At 52.5% G+C, this 15376-nt stretch overlaps 1 protein-coding gene across 1 annotated transcript in view; it reads right to left on the bottom strand.

The window, feature by feature from the left end:
- Positions 1-14858, bottom strand: part of CHST8 (carbohydrate sulfotransferase 8) — a 58035-nt gene extending 43177 nt beyond the window's left edge. Inside the window, exon 1 of the mRNA XM_054588843.1 lies at positions 14713-14858. Coding sequence (XP_054444818.1) covers positions 14713-14842 — 130 coding nt within the window. The 5' untranslated portion in view covers positions 14843-14858. The remainder of the gene's footprint in view (positions 1-14712) is intronic.
- Positions 14859-15376: the final 518 nt, after the last annotated feature.

Genomic DNA, 15376 nt, shown 5'->3' with positions numbered 1-15376 from the left:
AAGGAAGCAATAAACAATCCGGAAATACAGCTAAGAAATAAAGTTTACAAGCATCAAAAAGAATAACATACTTAGGAATAAATTTAACAAAAGAAGGGTAAGAGTTGTAAACTGAAAGCTACAAAACATCGCTATGAGGAACTAAAGGAGACCTAAATAAATGAAGAGGCATTCCATGTTCATGGACTGGAACACTCAATATTGTTAAGAGAATAATTCTTCCCAAATTGATTGTTGGATTTGATGCGATGCCTATGAAAATCCCAACAGGCTTTTTGTTGGCAGACATCGACTAAACCTAAAATTTAATGGAAATTTACATGGCTTTACAAAGTCCTAAACAGCCAAGATGATCTTGAAAAAGGAGACCTAAGCTGGAGGACTTATAATTTCTGATTTCATGGTGTATGATGCTTTTTATAAACTCATAGTAATGAAGACATTGTACTATTGGAGTAAAGATCAACATATAGATCGATGGAATATAACTGAGACACCAGAAGTAAAACCCTTATATTTATGGCCAATTTATTTTTGACCAAAGTGCCAAAGCAATTCAATGCAGGGAGAGATGGTCATCAGTAGGTGGTGCTGGAACAATTGGATATCCACACTCAAAAAGATGAAGGTAGACCATTATCTAACACAAAGGACAAAAATTAAGTCAAAATAGATCACAAAGATGTAGGAGCTAAAACTAGAAAAACTTAGAAAAAAACATAGGAGAAAATCTTTATGATCTTAAGTTAGGCAGAAATTTCTTAAATACAACACCAAGAATATTGACCCATAAAAGAAAAAAGTTAATGAACGGTACTTCTCCAAGTTTAAAAAGTTTTGTGCTTTGAAGAAACCATTAAGAAAATGAAAAACAGGGGGTCTGACCTACTTTGTGGCAAAATGGCTAAATGCACCAAGAAATTGAGAATTGTTGATGAATACGGCACCCGTTACGGTGCCTTCCTCAGGAAAATGGTGAAGAAAATTGAGATCGGCCAGCACGCCCAACACGCTTGCTCCGTCTGTGGCAAAACCAAGATGAAGGACGAGCAGTGGGGATCTGGCACTGTGGCTCCTGCATGAAAACGGTCGCTGGTGGTGCCTGGACCTACAACACCACTTCCGCTGTCGCAGTCAAGTCTGCCATCAGAAGACTGAAGGACTGGAAAGACCAGCAGAAGCTCCACAATTTGAAGCATTGCTAGTCGATAATAAATGGGTTAATTTATGTAACAAACCCCCCCCAAAAAAAACAAAAAGAAAAAGAAAATGAAAAACAAACCACAGATGGGAGAAATTATTTATAAATCTAATAAGTACTTGTATCTAGGAAATAAAGAATAACAACTCAATAAAAAGACAAGTAACAATTTAAAAGATGGGCAAAATATTTGAATAGAATATTTCACTAAAAAAGATATTTGAATGGCTAACAAGCACATGAAAATATGCTCAATATCATTAGTCATTAGAGAGATGCAAATTAAAACCACAACTTCACACCCACTAGAATGGCTATAATTAAAAAGACAGCCAGTAACAAGTGTTGATGAGAATGTGGAGACATTGGAGCCCTCGTATGTTATTGGTGCGATTGTTAACAGTGCAGTCATTTTGGCAACAGTTTGCCAGTTTCTTTAAAAAGTCAACATAAATTTACTATATGACCTAAATATTTACCCAGGAAAAATGAAAACATATGTTCACACAAAGACTTGCATGTGAATTTTAACAGCAGTATTAGTCATAACAGCCAAAAAAGTATAAACAACCCATATGACCATCAACTAGTGAGTGAATAAACTGAAATTCCACGTAATGGAATACTACTTGGCAATAAAGAGGGGTAAACTACTAATACAAGCTACAACATGACAAATTTCAAAACATTATGCTGAGCTAAATATTGCATGATAACATTTATGTGAAATGTTCAGAAAAAACCAAATCAATAGAGACAGAAAATAGGTAGAGGTTGCCTGCGAGTGACTGACTGCCAAGGGGCATGGGGGGTTGGGGGGCAGTGAAAACATCCTAAAATTGGATGGTAGTGATGGTTGCACAGCTCTGTAAGTTTACTCAAAATCACTGAAATGTACATGTAAAACAGATGCATGTACGGCACATAAATTTTACCGGAATAAAGCTTTATTTAAAAGGCCCCCGTCCCGGGCCCCGTGGCAGGCATCCCTGGAGTTCACCGCTTCCCTCTCATCCTCCGTCTTTTTCTGGCTCCTGGGATTTCTCCTTCCTGAATTTTTAAAAAGTTTTAGGTTCCCTTTTACCCAGGGCACGTGGGCACAGCAGCTCAGTCAGCCCACATTGCCGAGGCTGGCCACATTGTTGGTATTCACTTTCGTGAGATTCTGGTGTTTCCTGCTCTCCAAGAAGGCCATGTGTTCCCCTCAGTGAAGCCAATGGAAGAAGGGAAACACAGGCTTGGTGGAGCGATGTCCCAGCTTGGGTGGGACTCCTGCTGTTGGGCCTGGCTGCCTCACTCTCTCTGGGACACCGGAATGGACAGGCCATGCTGGTGCCCTTCCTTTCTCGTTCTCTGATCGGCGGGAAGTGCCAGCATGTCCTTGGCCTCAGACCCTAACTTGCAGCTGCAGAATGGGAGGAGGAAGCTGCGACATCAAGGGCTCCTGGGAGCAGCGCTGCAATGCCTGCTTGGGCAGGAGTGAGGGTGGACACCCGCAGTCCCCCGTCACCTGGGTCACTGTGAGTTCCATTAGAATGGGACCTCGGGGTCCCTGTCTCTGAATAAGTGAGGGCAGGCGGGACAGCGCCACAGCAGGTAGGGCCGGCCTCCTCCTGTCCTGTGGCCTTCCTGCTCTCACTGACTGTCCCTCCCAGTCCCCAGAAAGGGACAGGTCCACACACATTTTGCAAGCCCATATTCTACCTGCTTGGTGAGCAGACTTGGTTTAAGCCCAGAAAATCCTTTAATTACTGCTGCTACTTCTGGCTGGGTTGTGGGAAGGAACTAATTCGAGCAGCAATCACTTGACCTGAAATATTACGAATATAGTTTCATTATTTGGTTTGCTCAGGTCTCAGGCAGGGGGTTACAATAACTGGTTTTGCCGACTTCGTGCTTAAGTGGCAATTCCTCACTCACTTCTGTGCCCGTGCAGCACCGAAGTCACGTGCCTCAGCCTGGGGCATGGCCGTGTCCCACACCTGCTCATTGCAGGTTAAGATGTCCGTGTGCACGCAGAGCAGCCAGCCCCAGACTTTGGTGGGAAGCACTTTCCACAGGAGCCTTAAGCCCGAAGCACACACACACCTCATGGTTGTGCACACACGATTGTGAATGAGAGCCAGATAAGCATGCACATTCCCAGAGGTCCCCATCCCTTCACCAGCACACATGTGTGCACAGATAAGAACATGTCTGCAATGCACGGGAATGAAGCACACCCCAGACACCCGCGTGGCCAGCCGTGCAGGCGCCAGGCTGGCCCTCCCACACCATGTGTCTCTCACAGTGGGTGTTTTTACAGCTCTGAGCGACTGTCAGAGTCACCAGTAAGTCGCTGTGTGTCTGGGATCTGAAGACACACAGAGGGTTCTAGTTTAGGCACTGACACTTCCTGGCTGTGTGATCTTTGGCAAGTGACTTGTCTCTTTGTGCCTCAGTTTTCCTATCTGTAAAATGGAGACAGGGCGCTGTGAGGCTTCAGTGGGAGAACATGTGTAAGGCACAGAAAGTGCAACGCCGGGCGCACAGTAGGCACTCAGCACTCATTGCATCACCACAGTCAGACCACGCCCCCAGGGGCCGCCTCCCAGCTGCTGTCAGGAGCCCCGGTTTCGCTCACCTCCCGGGTGGCCTGGCCCCTGCTGAAGTAGAGGCAACAGGGAAGGGATTGTCTGAAAAGTGTCCCTTGCCAGGCCGGGCCTGGCCCCTCTCCCAGGAGACCCTTGACAGGTCTGACTGCCACAGACAGTGTCCTAGCTGGGGAAGGAAGAAGGCCAGTGTAGCATATCCCATCACTGTGGAAAACAGGATTTCCAGAGAAACCCAAGCACACTCCACAGCCTACCCCCGGCTCCTTGGTGAAGGGCCCAGCTTTGTAGGGGGGTTTGTCCAGAACCAGAAATGATTGTCCTTTTTTTCACAGAAACAATAGCTTGCTCTCCGGTGCAAATATTTACATATGATTAACTGTGCGTAAACGAAGGGAAGTTTTCACTGTGTGCCCTACCCAGGCCCCCACCTGGCCCTCGTCCCTCCCCCACACCTCTCCTGACCAGTCACTTTCTAGGCCCCCAGGTCTCACGCCTGATTGGTGAGCAGGTGTCTGGCAGGGCTCTTGAACCTCTGAGCCACACAGAGGCCCCTCGGGGTCCCAGGAAACAATGATGGTCAGCAGGCTTCTGGAGAAGCTCTGCCCATGATCCCTTGGGGTCTGGCTTGATCTGAGTACCTGCCAGGGGGCCCCACCCTCTCTGGGGGGAGGGGAGAGATGCACAGGGAGAGGAGGAGGGGGCAGGCCTCAGCCTGAGGGAGGTTGGGATATTGGACAGACCCTCTCCTTCCAGCCGACCAACAGCAGGTGCCAAGATGGCTTATTGTTGGACTTTGAAAACACCTTCTAAAATTAGAACTGTCACTTAAAAATCAGAAGAATTCACAGAAATATGTGTTATAGATTCCTAGTTTCTTTGAAAAAAAATAAAAAGGAGGGTCTGGCCACCTTGGGCCTGCAACCCACTCAGAACTCTTGGAGGGAGCTGTCTGTCCATTTCCCCTCCCCCATCCTGCTTAGCGTACATTTTCTGATGGACTAAAGACCCCACACTGTTTTCACTGATATCCCCCTCATCATCCCTTCCTTTTCCCTATCACCCTCCCTCCAGAGCTGGTCCAGACTCGGAGGGCAAAGGCTGAATGTATTCACAAATGGTAGTTTTGGGGGGAGGGGGAGGGGAGTCCCAGGCTCCTTTCCGGCTGCCTTTCACAGAACAAAGCACATTTGAACACACAACCAAAATGTGGCAAGGCGTTTAGTCCAGTCCAGGCTGGGAACCACCTGGGCTGAGAACTACTGGCCAGGGACTAGACAGACCGTTGACTTGCTTTGGGGACAAACCAAACTGGAGAGAAGGCAGAGCTTGGATGGGGACCAGTCTACGCTATGGGTGCTCTTCGGGACTTCTGGGGGCTAGAAAATGGCATGGCCAGGCCTTAAGGCTCAGTGAGAGGCAGCCCCCAGCTCCCTGCCTGGGCCCAGACTGTGAGAACGGGAAGGGCCCCAGGTGCTCCCTGCCCTGTCAGGAGCCAGCGAGCTGTGCTGGGTCCCCCAGGCAGAGGCTGTTGGGGGCAATGGGACCCATGTAAGTTCAGTTGTTTTTTCCACCTAAGTAAAAATTTTGAATGGAAGAATTGTCCATTGAGTTCCACTATGATTCAAATTAATTCTGCAGAGCCACAAATCTGGGGAAAGAAGATTTATAATGAAAATGTCTGCAGATACATAATTATGCACTTCTGGCTTAGGTAGGCTCTGCCTGAGCTTCCAACTTCCTGCAAGTATTTTGGGAAGGAGAATGCCCACACTGACCCTAAAGCCACATGAAAGGTGTCACCATAAACAGGAGAGGCTGGCAGTTGAGGCGTGAGGGCTGCCGCCCACACCCAGGGCGCGCTGAAGGGCCCACTGCCCCGTGGTTGCGCACCAGCCTCCAGAGTAGCCCTTCAGTGCCTCCATTGTCATAACTCCCACCATGACCTTGTCAGGGTTTAAAAAACCAGTGGCCATGGAGAAGGACAGCAACCATAGCAACGGCCCTGCCCTTGGACCCTGTTCTGGCACAGAACCCTTTCTCCACGGCTAATGTTAGCCATGTCGGGAAGGTTGGTGGGGCCTAGAAGCGTGTGTTAGGGCTCCAGCAGTCCCTCCCCATGCTGGCATTGAGCGGGGTCCTCTGATTCACTGTGTGTCCTGAGCTCACCCCTCTCACAGCCTTGAGACCACAGGCCGAGGAGGGCTGAGAAGGGAGGCAAGCCAGGGAGAAGGGGCCAGCCCTCCAAACCCTGTGCCCCCCTGCGCTGCAGTCTTGTCCTGCCCTTCTGCTCTTCCTGGCAGATCTCCTGGGCTGAGAGGGGACTCGGCTGTGGTGGCAGGCGACTCCCACTGAAGATGCCTCTGCGGTGAATGGGGAGAAAGGTGGGGAAGGTGTGGGGCGCAGGTGGAGGGAGAGAAAGTTCAGCCCCGTCTGGAACGCCTCCCCAGCACCACCCCAACACTGGGCTCAGCGCCTGCCCAGCTGCAGTCACTGCGTCCCGGACCAGATGTAATTCTGGGGCATCTCACACACAGATCTTGGCCCCCTCCTTCTCTTCCCTGGGTCCCTCCAATTTACCCTGGGCCCAGTGAGTGGGAAAGGGGTCAGCCCACACCTGAGCTCCGCTCTGGGCTCTCTGAGTCATGACTCATGTCGCAGGTGAACAGAGCCCAATTCACCCCTTGAATAGAGGGCCTGGGGGAATAATTAACTGCTGTGGAGACACCACCTGAAACTGGGTCTTCCGGGAGCTGGAGCAAGTGTCGGAACCGCCAGCCCTCCTTGGCCCCCACTCAGGCCCGGGCACAATGGGAGACCCAGTTTTCCAGTTGGACTGTAATTTCAGAAGGTGTCTCGGTGTGCCCTTTGTTAACCAAGACACCAGAGGAGCCTTGGGGCTGGGGTCAGGGAGACAGGCTGCTGCCAAAATCTGCTGAGTGTCGGCAAGAAGTGCCCTTTGAAGAAATGGCAGAAACACAGAATACACAAGAAATGCAGACTGTGACATTAACTAGTAGCAACAGGTGAGGGCAGAGCGGACCAAGCAAAGGCTTTGCTATCAGGCAAATCTGGGTCCAAATCCTGCCTTGGGCCACTCTCACGGCAGGACGTGGGGCGTCTGACTTACCTCTCAGAGTCTAAGTTGAGAGCAACACGCCGCCCTCACAAAGGGAAGGAAGAGGAAGTGCAGGCACCGGGACAGTGCCAGGCGCCGAGAAACTGTAACTGGCACTATGTTTCAGGCACACTGAAGCTAATTACATTGTCTTGTTTTCAAAATTATCATCATGCATGAGTGGGGAGCTCTGTGGCTTTCAAAGCCATTTTTGTCCATGACTTCATTAGAACTACACAATGATCCTGCCTTCTATTTTTAGCATTTTACTTTAATTCCTTTAAAACATGAGTCTTGCTCTTATTGGATACGATTGTCCCAATATTCCGTTCTGCTCTCCTTTTTAATTTCCCCACCCCTAGGAACCTTTAGCATAACAATTCTGGGACCATTTTCTATTAATATGAATTTTCAGATTACAGCAATATGATGTCTGTTTCCTAATTTAATTAGGTGATTCCTGTTATTAGTTCCTACATGCTCATTATTTTTCATTTAGCATATTTTAATGTACCAAAGGAAAGAGAGGCTCTGGCTGGAGACCCCAGGGTGTCTTGCAGGGAGGAGGGAAGTGTTCCCCCCACCTGCAGGGGGGAGGAACCCAGGAAACTGAGGCCACATCAGTGGAGCAGATGCCGGGAGCTAGGGCAGGCAAGCCACTCGGAAGGGCCCAGCCTCAGGTGGGGGACGGTTGAGGCAGACCAACTCCCACTGCAGAGGCGGGGCCCACGCTGGGCGTCCTCAGGTCAGGGCCTCCCAGGGAAGGCAGTGGTGAAGATCCTTCATGAAGCCCTGTCCCCAAAAATATAAGCAGAGAAGGCCCCAAAGCCAGCATCCCCAGGGACCCCCCAAACCCACTGAGCTCCGGGTGCCCACAGCTGAGGGCTGCCTACCTGACGCCACCCCCCTTTTTGGCCCTCGCTGGCCAGTTGCCACATGGGGGGCCCATTTCTGCCCCTGCATCAGTGCTGCCCTCTGCGCAGTTCTGGGGAACAGCATTCACAGTGCAGTTTAAGTCAACACCACCCTGCAATCAGCACAGAACACAGTGTGAGTGGTGCCCCAGACGTGCCGGTCCTGCCCCAAGGCACCCACACCCATCGAGGTGGGCTTGGCCGTCCACGCGCCTGGGCTCTGGCCAGCCCCGGTCCTCTCTCCATCGCCAGCCCTCACGTTGTCCACACGGAGCCCACCAGGGCTCCAGCTCACTGACCACTCCCTGGCACCAGGATGAACCCCTATGAAGCTATTGTGGAGTTTACAAGGAAGAGGGGGGCAGGAAGCCAAAGGGCCACTGGTACAAGCACCCCAACCCACAGCCCCGATTTTGAGAGCCTGGCGCATGCTGTGATGAGAAGAAGGCCCTCCAGAGAATGAAAGTCAGTGGGTGGCTTTTCCCAAAGTACACTTTTCTTTGCTGTGGTCGCAAACAGGCGAGCGGGGAAGGGCGGGGAGGCCCTCGTGAGCCCAGCGGCACTCTGGGTGAGGTAAGAGCTGGGACAGGCTGCAGGTGCATTGTTTAGAAACACCGGATTCCGAGAGTCCCAGCCCTGCTGATTTTGCAATGATAGATTGCCAGCTACTTAACAGGATGGATCACTGCAATTACATGTCACTTCTGATATTAACAGTCACAACAAGGATGTGTCAGCCTCGCAAGGTTTGTAGGAAATATATATGATGTTCTGCAATGCCGTTAGAGAATGGTTTCAGGAAACAGACTCGAGAGGATTCCAATAAAATCTTCTCGTCCAGGGAAAGCAGATGGCTGCACGGAAACTGGAGGGGCTGGCTCGCCTGGCCCGGAGCAGTAGGACACCCTGGCCCAGCAGGCCGCCCCTCCCTGGACAGGGCCAAGGAGGGACGGCCACCACACTTTCATTTTCTCCATCAGTCTCACACGGGCAATGTTAGAGCCACGAGAGTCTCAGAGCAGTTCCACCTGTGGCCTGGCCCGCCCAGGGCTTTTGGCCTAGAGGTCTGCTCTCAGAGCTCCAACGGGATACACCTGGACAAAACTGGTTGTTGTAGGAACAAGACAAACCCTCTGACATTGCAGTGTAGCCCTCATCACGGGCTCAGGCAGGGCTGTGTGTCTCTGGTCACTGTGGCACCAAGAGGCAGGGCCTTCCTCCTCTAGGGGACCAGAGCAGGCCCCCGGAGCTGGCCAGGCCTGTGGGCATTGGAATGCTGGCTCTGTAGATTTCTAGCTATGAGCTGCTGGGCAAGACCCTGAGCAGAGTGTGCTCTGGGGAGAAACCCCAGACTCCAGAGTCTCATCCAAGCCCACTGCGCTGCTTCTGCTGGAGGTCAGTGCCTGGTCACCTCTTGTGAGGTAGAGAAGGCAAATAAGAAACTCACAAGTCCCCTCTTCCAGGGAGCCCTCCTGACTCCTCCCGCCAGGACTCTGCCCTTCGATGTGTGAGAGGGAAGGACTGGGTGTACGGCCTGAGAATGAAGATGCGGGTGGAGGCAAGGCGGGCTTCCCGCTTCTCTCGCCTGGCGCTGAGGTCTGTGGGGCTGGAGCCCTGGGTGAGAGGTTACATGGCAGCTCCATGCACCATGCCAAGCATGTCAGATGCCATCTGCTTAAAACAGACGCGTGGTCTCCAGCCCCCTCCCCCAGACCACATCCCGTCCAGTGTCCGCCTCAGTGAGGGACCCCAACCCCCATCTTCCAGAGCCAGAAACCCCACGCGGAAGTCTCCCTGAACCGAGACGGCTGCCCTCCTCACCTTCTTCATCCTCCCACCCACACGGTCCAACTCTGAACCTGACCCCTGACTCCACCCCACGCCGTCCCCTCCCACCCCAGGCCTTGCTGTCTCTTCGGACCTCACTCAGCGCCTCCTGGCTGGACTCCTTGTGGTGGCTGTCCTCTTCCCTGCTCCTGCCTGTGGCACCACCACGTGTGACTGCTAGAGTGGGCTTCTTAAAGCCAACCCCTCCCTGCCCCCATCCCAGTCCCTTGAGTTCCCTATGGCCCGCGGCCAAGGCTTGCTTTCCCCAAACGCTCCAAGGGCTCCCTGGGCCTCAGCCTGGCTGTGCCTTGAGCCATGAGTCTAGACCCACAGGTCGCACACCAAGCCCCGAACCCACTGGGAGTTCTTGCCATACCGCCTTCTCTCAGGCCTCCAAGCCTTGATCCATGCTCTTCTCTCCGCCCAGGCTCTGCACAGCCCCACACCAGGCCATAGGAGCATCACAGGTGCTGGGAAGGCAGCAGGTGCCGTGGGCAGCAGCCAGCTCAGAAGGTGGCCCCGAGGCCCAAAACATGTGGTTCTGGGGGCAGCTCTTAACCTCTTTCACCCCAGAAGCCTCATCTTTCAAATGGTGTAACAGTACTTAACTCGTGGGGTTTTGAAAGCATTACGTGAATGCCAAATATGTGTACTTGTGACAATACCTGTCACGAGGTGAATCCCTGGGAGTATGCGCAGATGTCAGTCGTGTTGCTGTTGGTGTGTCTACCCTAGGGAGTGTTTAGTGCCTTATCTGCAAGTAGGAATAATCATTGCTCATAAGAATTATATGCATTAAAACATGTAGAGTGCTTAGCACAAGACCTGGCATGCAGTAAATGCCTGGTGGTTGTTATTATTATTATCCTGGGGTGCCCTTATGCCCTGGCGCAGGCAGCGCACGGAGACATTGTCTGAGCTTTCCAGCCCCCTGGTCTGCACTTGGGACCCCTGAGTGGGGTCTCTGCCATCGCCATGGCTGCCTTCCCCCCTCGGCACCCCAGCGCCAGCCCCAGTCCCCTGCACCGCTACACACGACTTCGGGCCGGCAGAGTTCCGTCACTGAAGCATGGGGTGGCCTCCCTCTCAGAAAACTCACTCCGCCAAAACCAAACATTGAAACAAACTATTTATAGTGTGCTAGCAACAAAATTGGTATCATAAAGTCAATTTTTAAAAATGTATCAATGAATAAACCAATCAATCCACCAGTCACTTGAGCTGCATGGATCACTAACAATGACTCATTTCATCCCATTAAAACAAAATCCATCCCACTTAAAAGAATGAAGAAAGCATGATAAAAATTAAACAGCGCATTGTGCAGCCCCAGTGAATGGACAGATCTAGGCAACTGACATTGCAAAAGAGAGACAGGCAGATGTGCGCCTCCTGAAGGAAGACCTCGGTACCGCATGGGAATTCCGGCCAAAGAAAGAAGGAAAAACTAAGCCTGTATCTGACAATGCTAATTTACTTACAGGGAATACACAGAACAGGAGACAATATTGAACTACACCAAGCAGACACAATCAGCAAAAATCCCAGCTGAGGGAAACTCTACAGGACTTGTGACCCACTTAGTTTCCTCCAATAAATAGCAAGGGAGGAATAAAGATGGAATCTTACAGATGGAAGAAATTTAAAGACTCACCCACCAACTGCAATGTGTGGGCCTGATCTGGGTACTGAATACATACATGCATACATACATACATACATACATACATACTGGAAATAAAGGTATTTATAATATTGGTGATACAACAAGTTATTTGAACACTGCTTAGACATTTAATAATATTAAGAAATTGTTGAATGTTAAAAACAAAGAGCTCTTATCTTTTAAACTAAGAAATATATTGAAATATTTGTAGCTGAAATGATATTCCATCTGTATATGCCTTACAAGCGTACAGAAGGAGGGAAGTGGACAGGGATGTGGGTGGGGCCCGCCTGACCACATGGTGGGGCGCCGGGTGCATGGGGTTCACCGCACTGTTCTGGCCTACTTTTGTGTGTGTTCCCAACTCTCCATGATGAAACATTCCTGAAGAAAGCCAACTCATGAAATCTCAGCTTGCCTAGCCATGGGCGTGGAGCCTGACTTCTGCCTCCCCAGGGCGCGCATGCTGGGCTGTGTTATACCCAGTTCTGGCATGTTCTCTGAGTCTCCCACTTAGGGAAAGGGCACGTCTAGTTTCCTGGGTCAAGAAATGAGGTTCTTGAAGCCTCAGGGCCTGGCAATATTGAAGAATAAAAAGTTGGATAGGTGAATTCTCTGATACGCAAGAAAATCTAATCTTAGAATGAAGGTACGTTAACTGGCAGCGACTCACATTTCAAAAGATTTGATTTAAATATGGCAAACGTTTGGAAAATATAGCTTGATTTACAAGAGTTGGCAACCCCATAAGACTGCGTCTGATGCACGAGCTAGGTGAGGATTGCTGACTGGCCCCTGAGAAATTCAGCTGCTGTTAACACCCAGTAGTTGCCAGGGAGAAAGCGCTGACACCCGAACCCCGAGGGACCACCAGGAGCGAAGAGCTCCCAGCAGCCCTCAAGCTTGTTTCCGTTTCTTCACCTGTCCACCCTCCCCTCCCACCTTGGTCAGTGCCACCAACAGCAGGTCCCAGCGACTCCGCTCCCAGGGACTTTCTGCCCCTGAGAAAGACAGAGCAGCCTGCGTGGAGTTTCCTCTGCAGATGCCCTGCCCCCACCCCCACCCTACCTTGCCTGGTCCGGATGGCGCCGTGGGGCAGCCTCCGCATCTGCATCTCCCACGGGTGGATATCCACCCAGAGGCCCTTGGGGCCACCCACCTCTGCAACTGGATACATACACTTTGTAAGCACTGGTTTCCAACAGATAAATGTAATCAAGGTTTATATGCTCAGAGAAGCCAACAGGATGGGATTGTTTCACTTGAAAGATCAGAAGAAAATTGTAACTAATGTTGTGGAAAATTACTTTGATATTGCTTTCTTGGTACCGAATCACAATTAGGCTGCTGTGAGAAGTACAGGGAAAGAATAAATGAATAGTAACAAATCAACACAAACAGCCTGTGTCAGGAACACTTTGCTCAGGGAAAGTAACGTAAGCATTATTTAAAGTTTTATGACTGTGTTTGATGTGATTTACGCGAAGTGTCAAGGTTGCCCATCACCCGGTGTGTGGCGAGGGTGGTCGAACTCCATTTACAGCCTGAAGAACGCGGCTCCAACCCCAGGTTGCTTCTCGCCTGTATCTGCCAGGCTGCAGGGGAGGCTGGCTTCAGCTTCCTTCCATCGTCACACTCTGCCAGCCTGAGCCTCTGTGATCCTCCCCCATCCACCCAGCTCACCGCTTCACCCTGGAAATCCCAGCCACGAGATCAACCCCACCCAGCAACATAGCACCTGCCCCTGGTGCGTGCCAAGGTGGGCGCATGGCGCCGCCCCACACGGACACCACAGACACGCTCATCCCACAAGACACGGACAGTAGCCATGAGAACCCTCTGCCCATGTGTGCACCCCCGCCACACACACAAAGGCATGCACCAGGAGTGTGAGGCGCCATTTACCCCAAGTTGTGCTTGAGGCCCCCTTTCCAGGAGCTCGATTGCTCACAGGTAACACACAGCCGCGGGCCGACTCTCGGTCTTGACAGTGCCGCCCTGCGGGGCCCGGTTCTGCTGGCACAGAGTCGTTAGCCTCATAGGAAGCTGCAAAGTCCCCACGCAGCAGCCAGCTTGGTCACATGTCCTTGCTGGGGAGCAGCCAGACCCACTTGTGACAGCCACCATCTGTGAGGGTTCAGCCCCGCGTGAGTCAGCACCAATGACTCGTTGCCATCTCCTAGGACACACGGCCTTGGCCGCCTCTCACTGACTCTCTGTGATGAAAGAATCAACTCATAGGCCTCCCCTGCCAGCGCCTCTAGTAGCAGCTGCCAAACCAGGCGCCCTAACTCTGGCCTCCTCGTGCTCCTTCTGCCTTTCCACCTATTGACTGCAGGCCCACATTCTACCCTGAGAGTGAGCGCCAGCCAGCGCTGAGGGGATCTGGGAGGAGGCCGCCTGCCTGAGGACCCTGTGACCCCAGCCCCCGAGGGCCAAGTGCCCCCAGGCCATGTTCTGCCCTCCTGTTCTAAGTGCAGCTGGCAGAAAGGGTGCAGGATCTCCCTGCCTGAGCCCCAGCCTCCAGGCCTCCTTCATATTGTCCACGTCCTAGAGCACAGCGCACATGGGTGTCTTCATGGATCTTCCCCTAACAAGGCCCCAGGGACTGCTGCCAGGAGACACAGGTGCTCTGGGCCTGGCAACGGTGCTCTCCTCTCACTCCAAAGCACAGCGGCCCCCAGCCCCGGCCCTGCACCTGCCGCCCTCCCACCCTGCTGTGTTTTCTGAGGCAGGAGGTATGTCCCACCAGCAGGCCCCTTGCCTAAGCTCCCTCTCCACATCCTGTCTGTCAAAGGCTCCAGAACCATCTGTCCTGTTCTTCCCTCACTGCCATATCCCCCATCCCCAGCAGACTTCTGCCAGTCAGGGAGGGTTTGCCCCTCCAGTAGGTCACCAGGGACAGGCGGGATAGGAGGCAGCAGGTGGGGCGCCAGCAGGAGCAGCCTCGTTCTCAAAAAGCCAGGAGCTCCCCCTGACCCCTCTGTCCAGGCAGAGGGGCTAGATTCAGTCATCTCCCCAGTTGGGTGTGGGTTCAAGGAGAAATCATTCGCCCTCTGATGTCCCCCAGATCGTGTGGAGGAGGCCCTGAGAGGTGGCCGAATCCTCTTTAAATCTGAGTTTCACCAAAGGCAACAACCAGCTGAGAGATGGGAAGCCTGACCATCATCCTCAAAAGGAGTGCATGGGCTAGAGGCCAAGAGGCCAGAGGTCAGAGGCCGTAGCCCTAAGGCTAGTAGTCTGACATCAGACACAGTGTTCCCACACTGAGGCTGGTGCCCGCCAGGAGGAGGCCAGGACCCCCTCCTTTGCCTGCTGGGGGGTCTCAGCACAGATTTGGCACCAGGGCAGCCTTGGAGGGCAAGCAGGCGGCAGGGCCGAATGCGAGGACTCACCTGGCGCCTGCCGGGGGGTGAGCTCCGTGGAGTCCTGCAGGCTGATGAAGAGGAGGAGGCCTGCGGCTCCGAACAGCAGGATAGATGAAAACATGCAGGCCAGCTGCATTGTTCCGGCACGTGGGGTCATCCGAGCCTTGCTCCGGGGTCACCTCTTGGGTGTGGGAAGCGAGTCCTTCCCTCATTGTCTACACCAGGTGTCCATCAGGCCACGGTCTACAGGGCAGAGGGGAAGAAAGATGGTCCATCACCGAGGCACAGGGCCTCCGGGGCGGGCGGAGGCCCCGTCGCTGCCCGTGACCAAGTGCAGTCCCCAGGGCCCTCAGCCCTTTGGCTTACTCAGATGTCTCCCTTCCACCTTTTCAAGCCCAAGGAAGCTGAGGGGAGCCCACTCACCACCTGTGGCTGGGATGCCAGCTTTTCTTCAAGGTCTCCTTTCTCAGGACCCCCGGGAAAACCAAGGAGAGAGGCACACCCTGGCCTCTGCCTGAGGGAGCCCAGAGTAAGGCCCTGAAACCCAGAGCCAGGGAGAGTGGCCTCCCGCCTGCACTGTCCAGGCTCCGAGCCTCTAAATGAGTGCGCATGAGCCCCATGGCGGGCTCTAGGTGCAGGCAGGAATCCAGGTCCTTTTCCCTTGCAACTGGCCCAGTGGACAGAGAAGTGC

This window comes from Pteronotus mesoamericanus, unplaced genomic scaffold (assembly GCF_021234165.1).
Source record: "Pteronotus mesoamericanus isolate MK-2021 breed Mesoamerican mustached bat unplaced genomic scaffold, CSHL_Meso_final scaffold_165, whole genome shotgun sequence".
NCBI classification, from domain to species: domain Eukaryota; kingdom Metazoa; phylum Chordata; class Mammalia; order Chiroptera; family Mormoopidae; genus Pteronotus; species Pteronotus mesoamericanus.
Note: the sequence above shows the minus strand (reverse complement) of the source record. Positions and strands in the feature narration are given on the sequence as shown.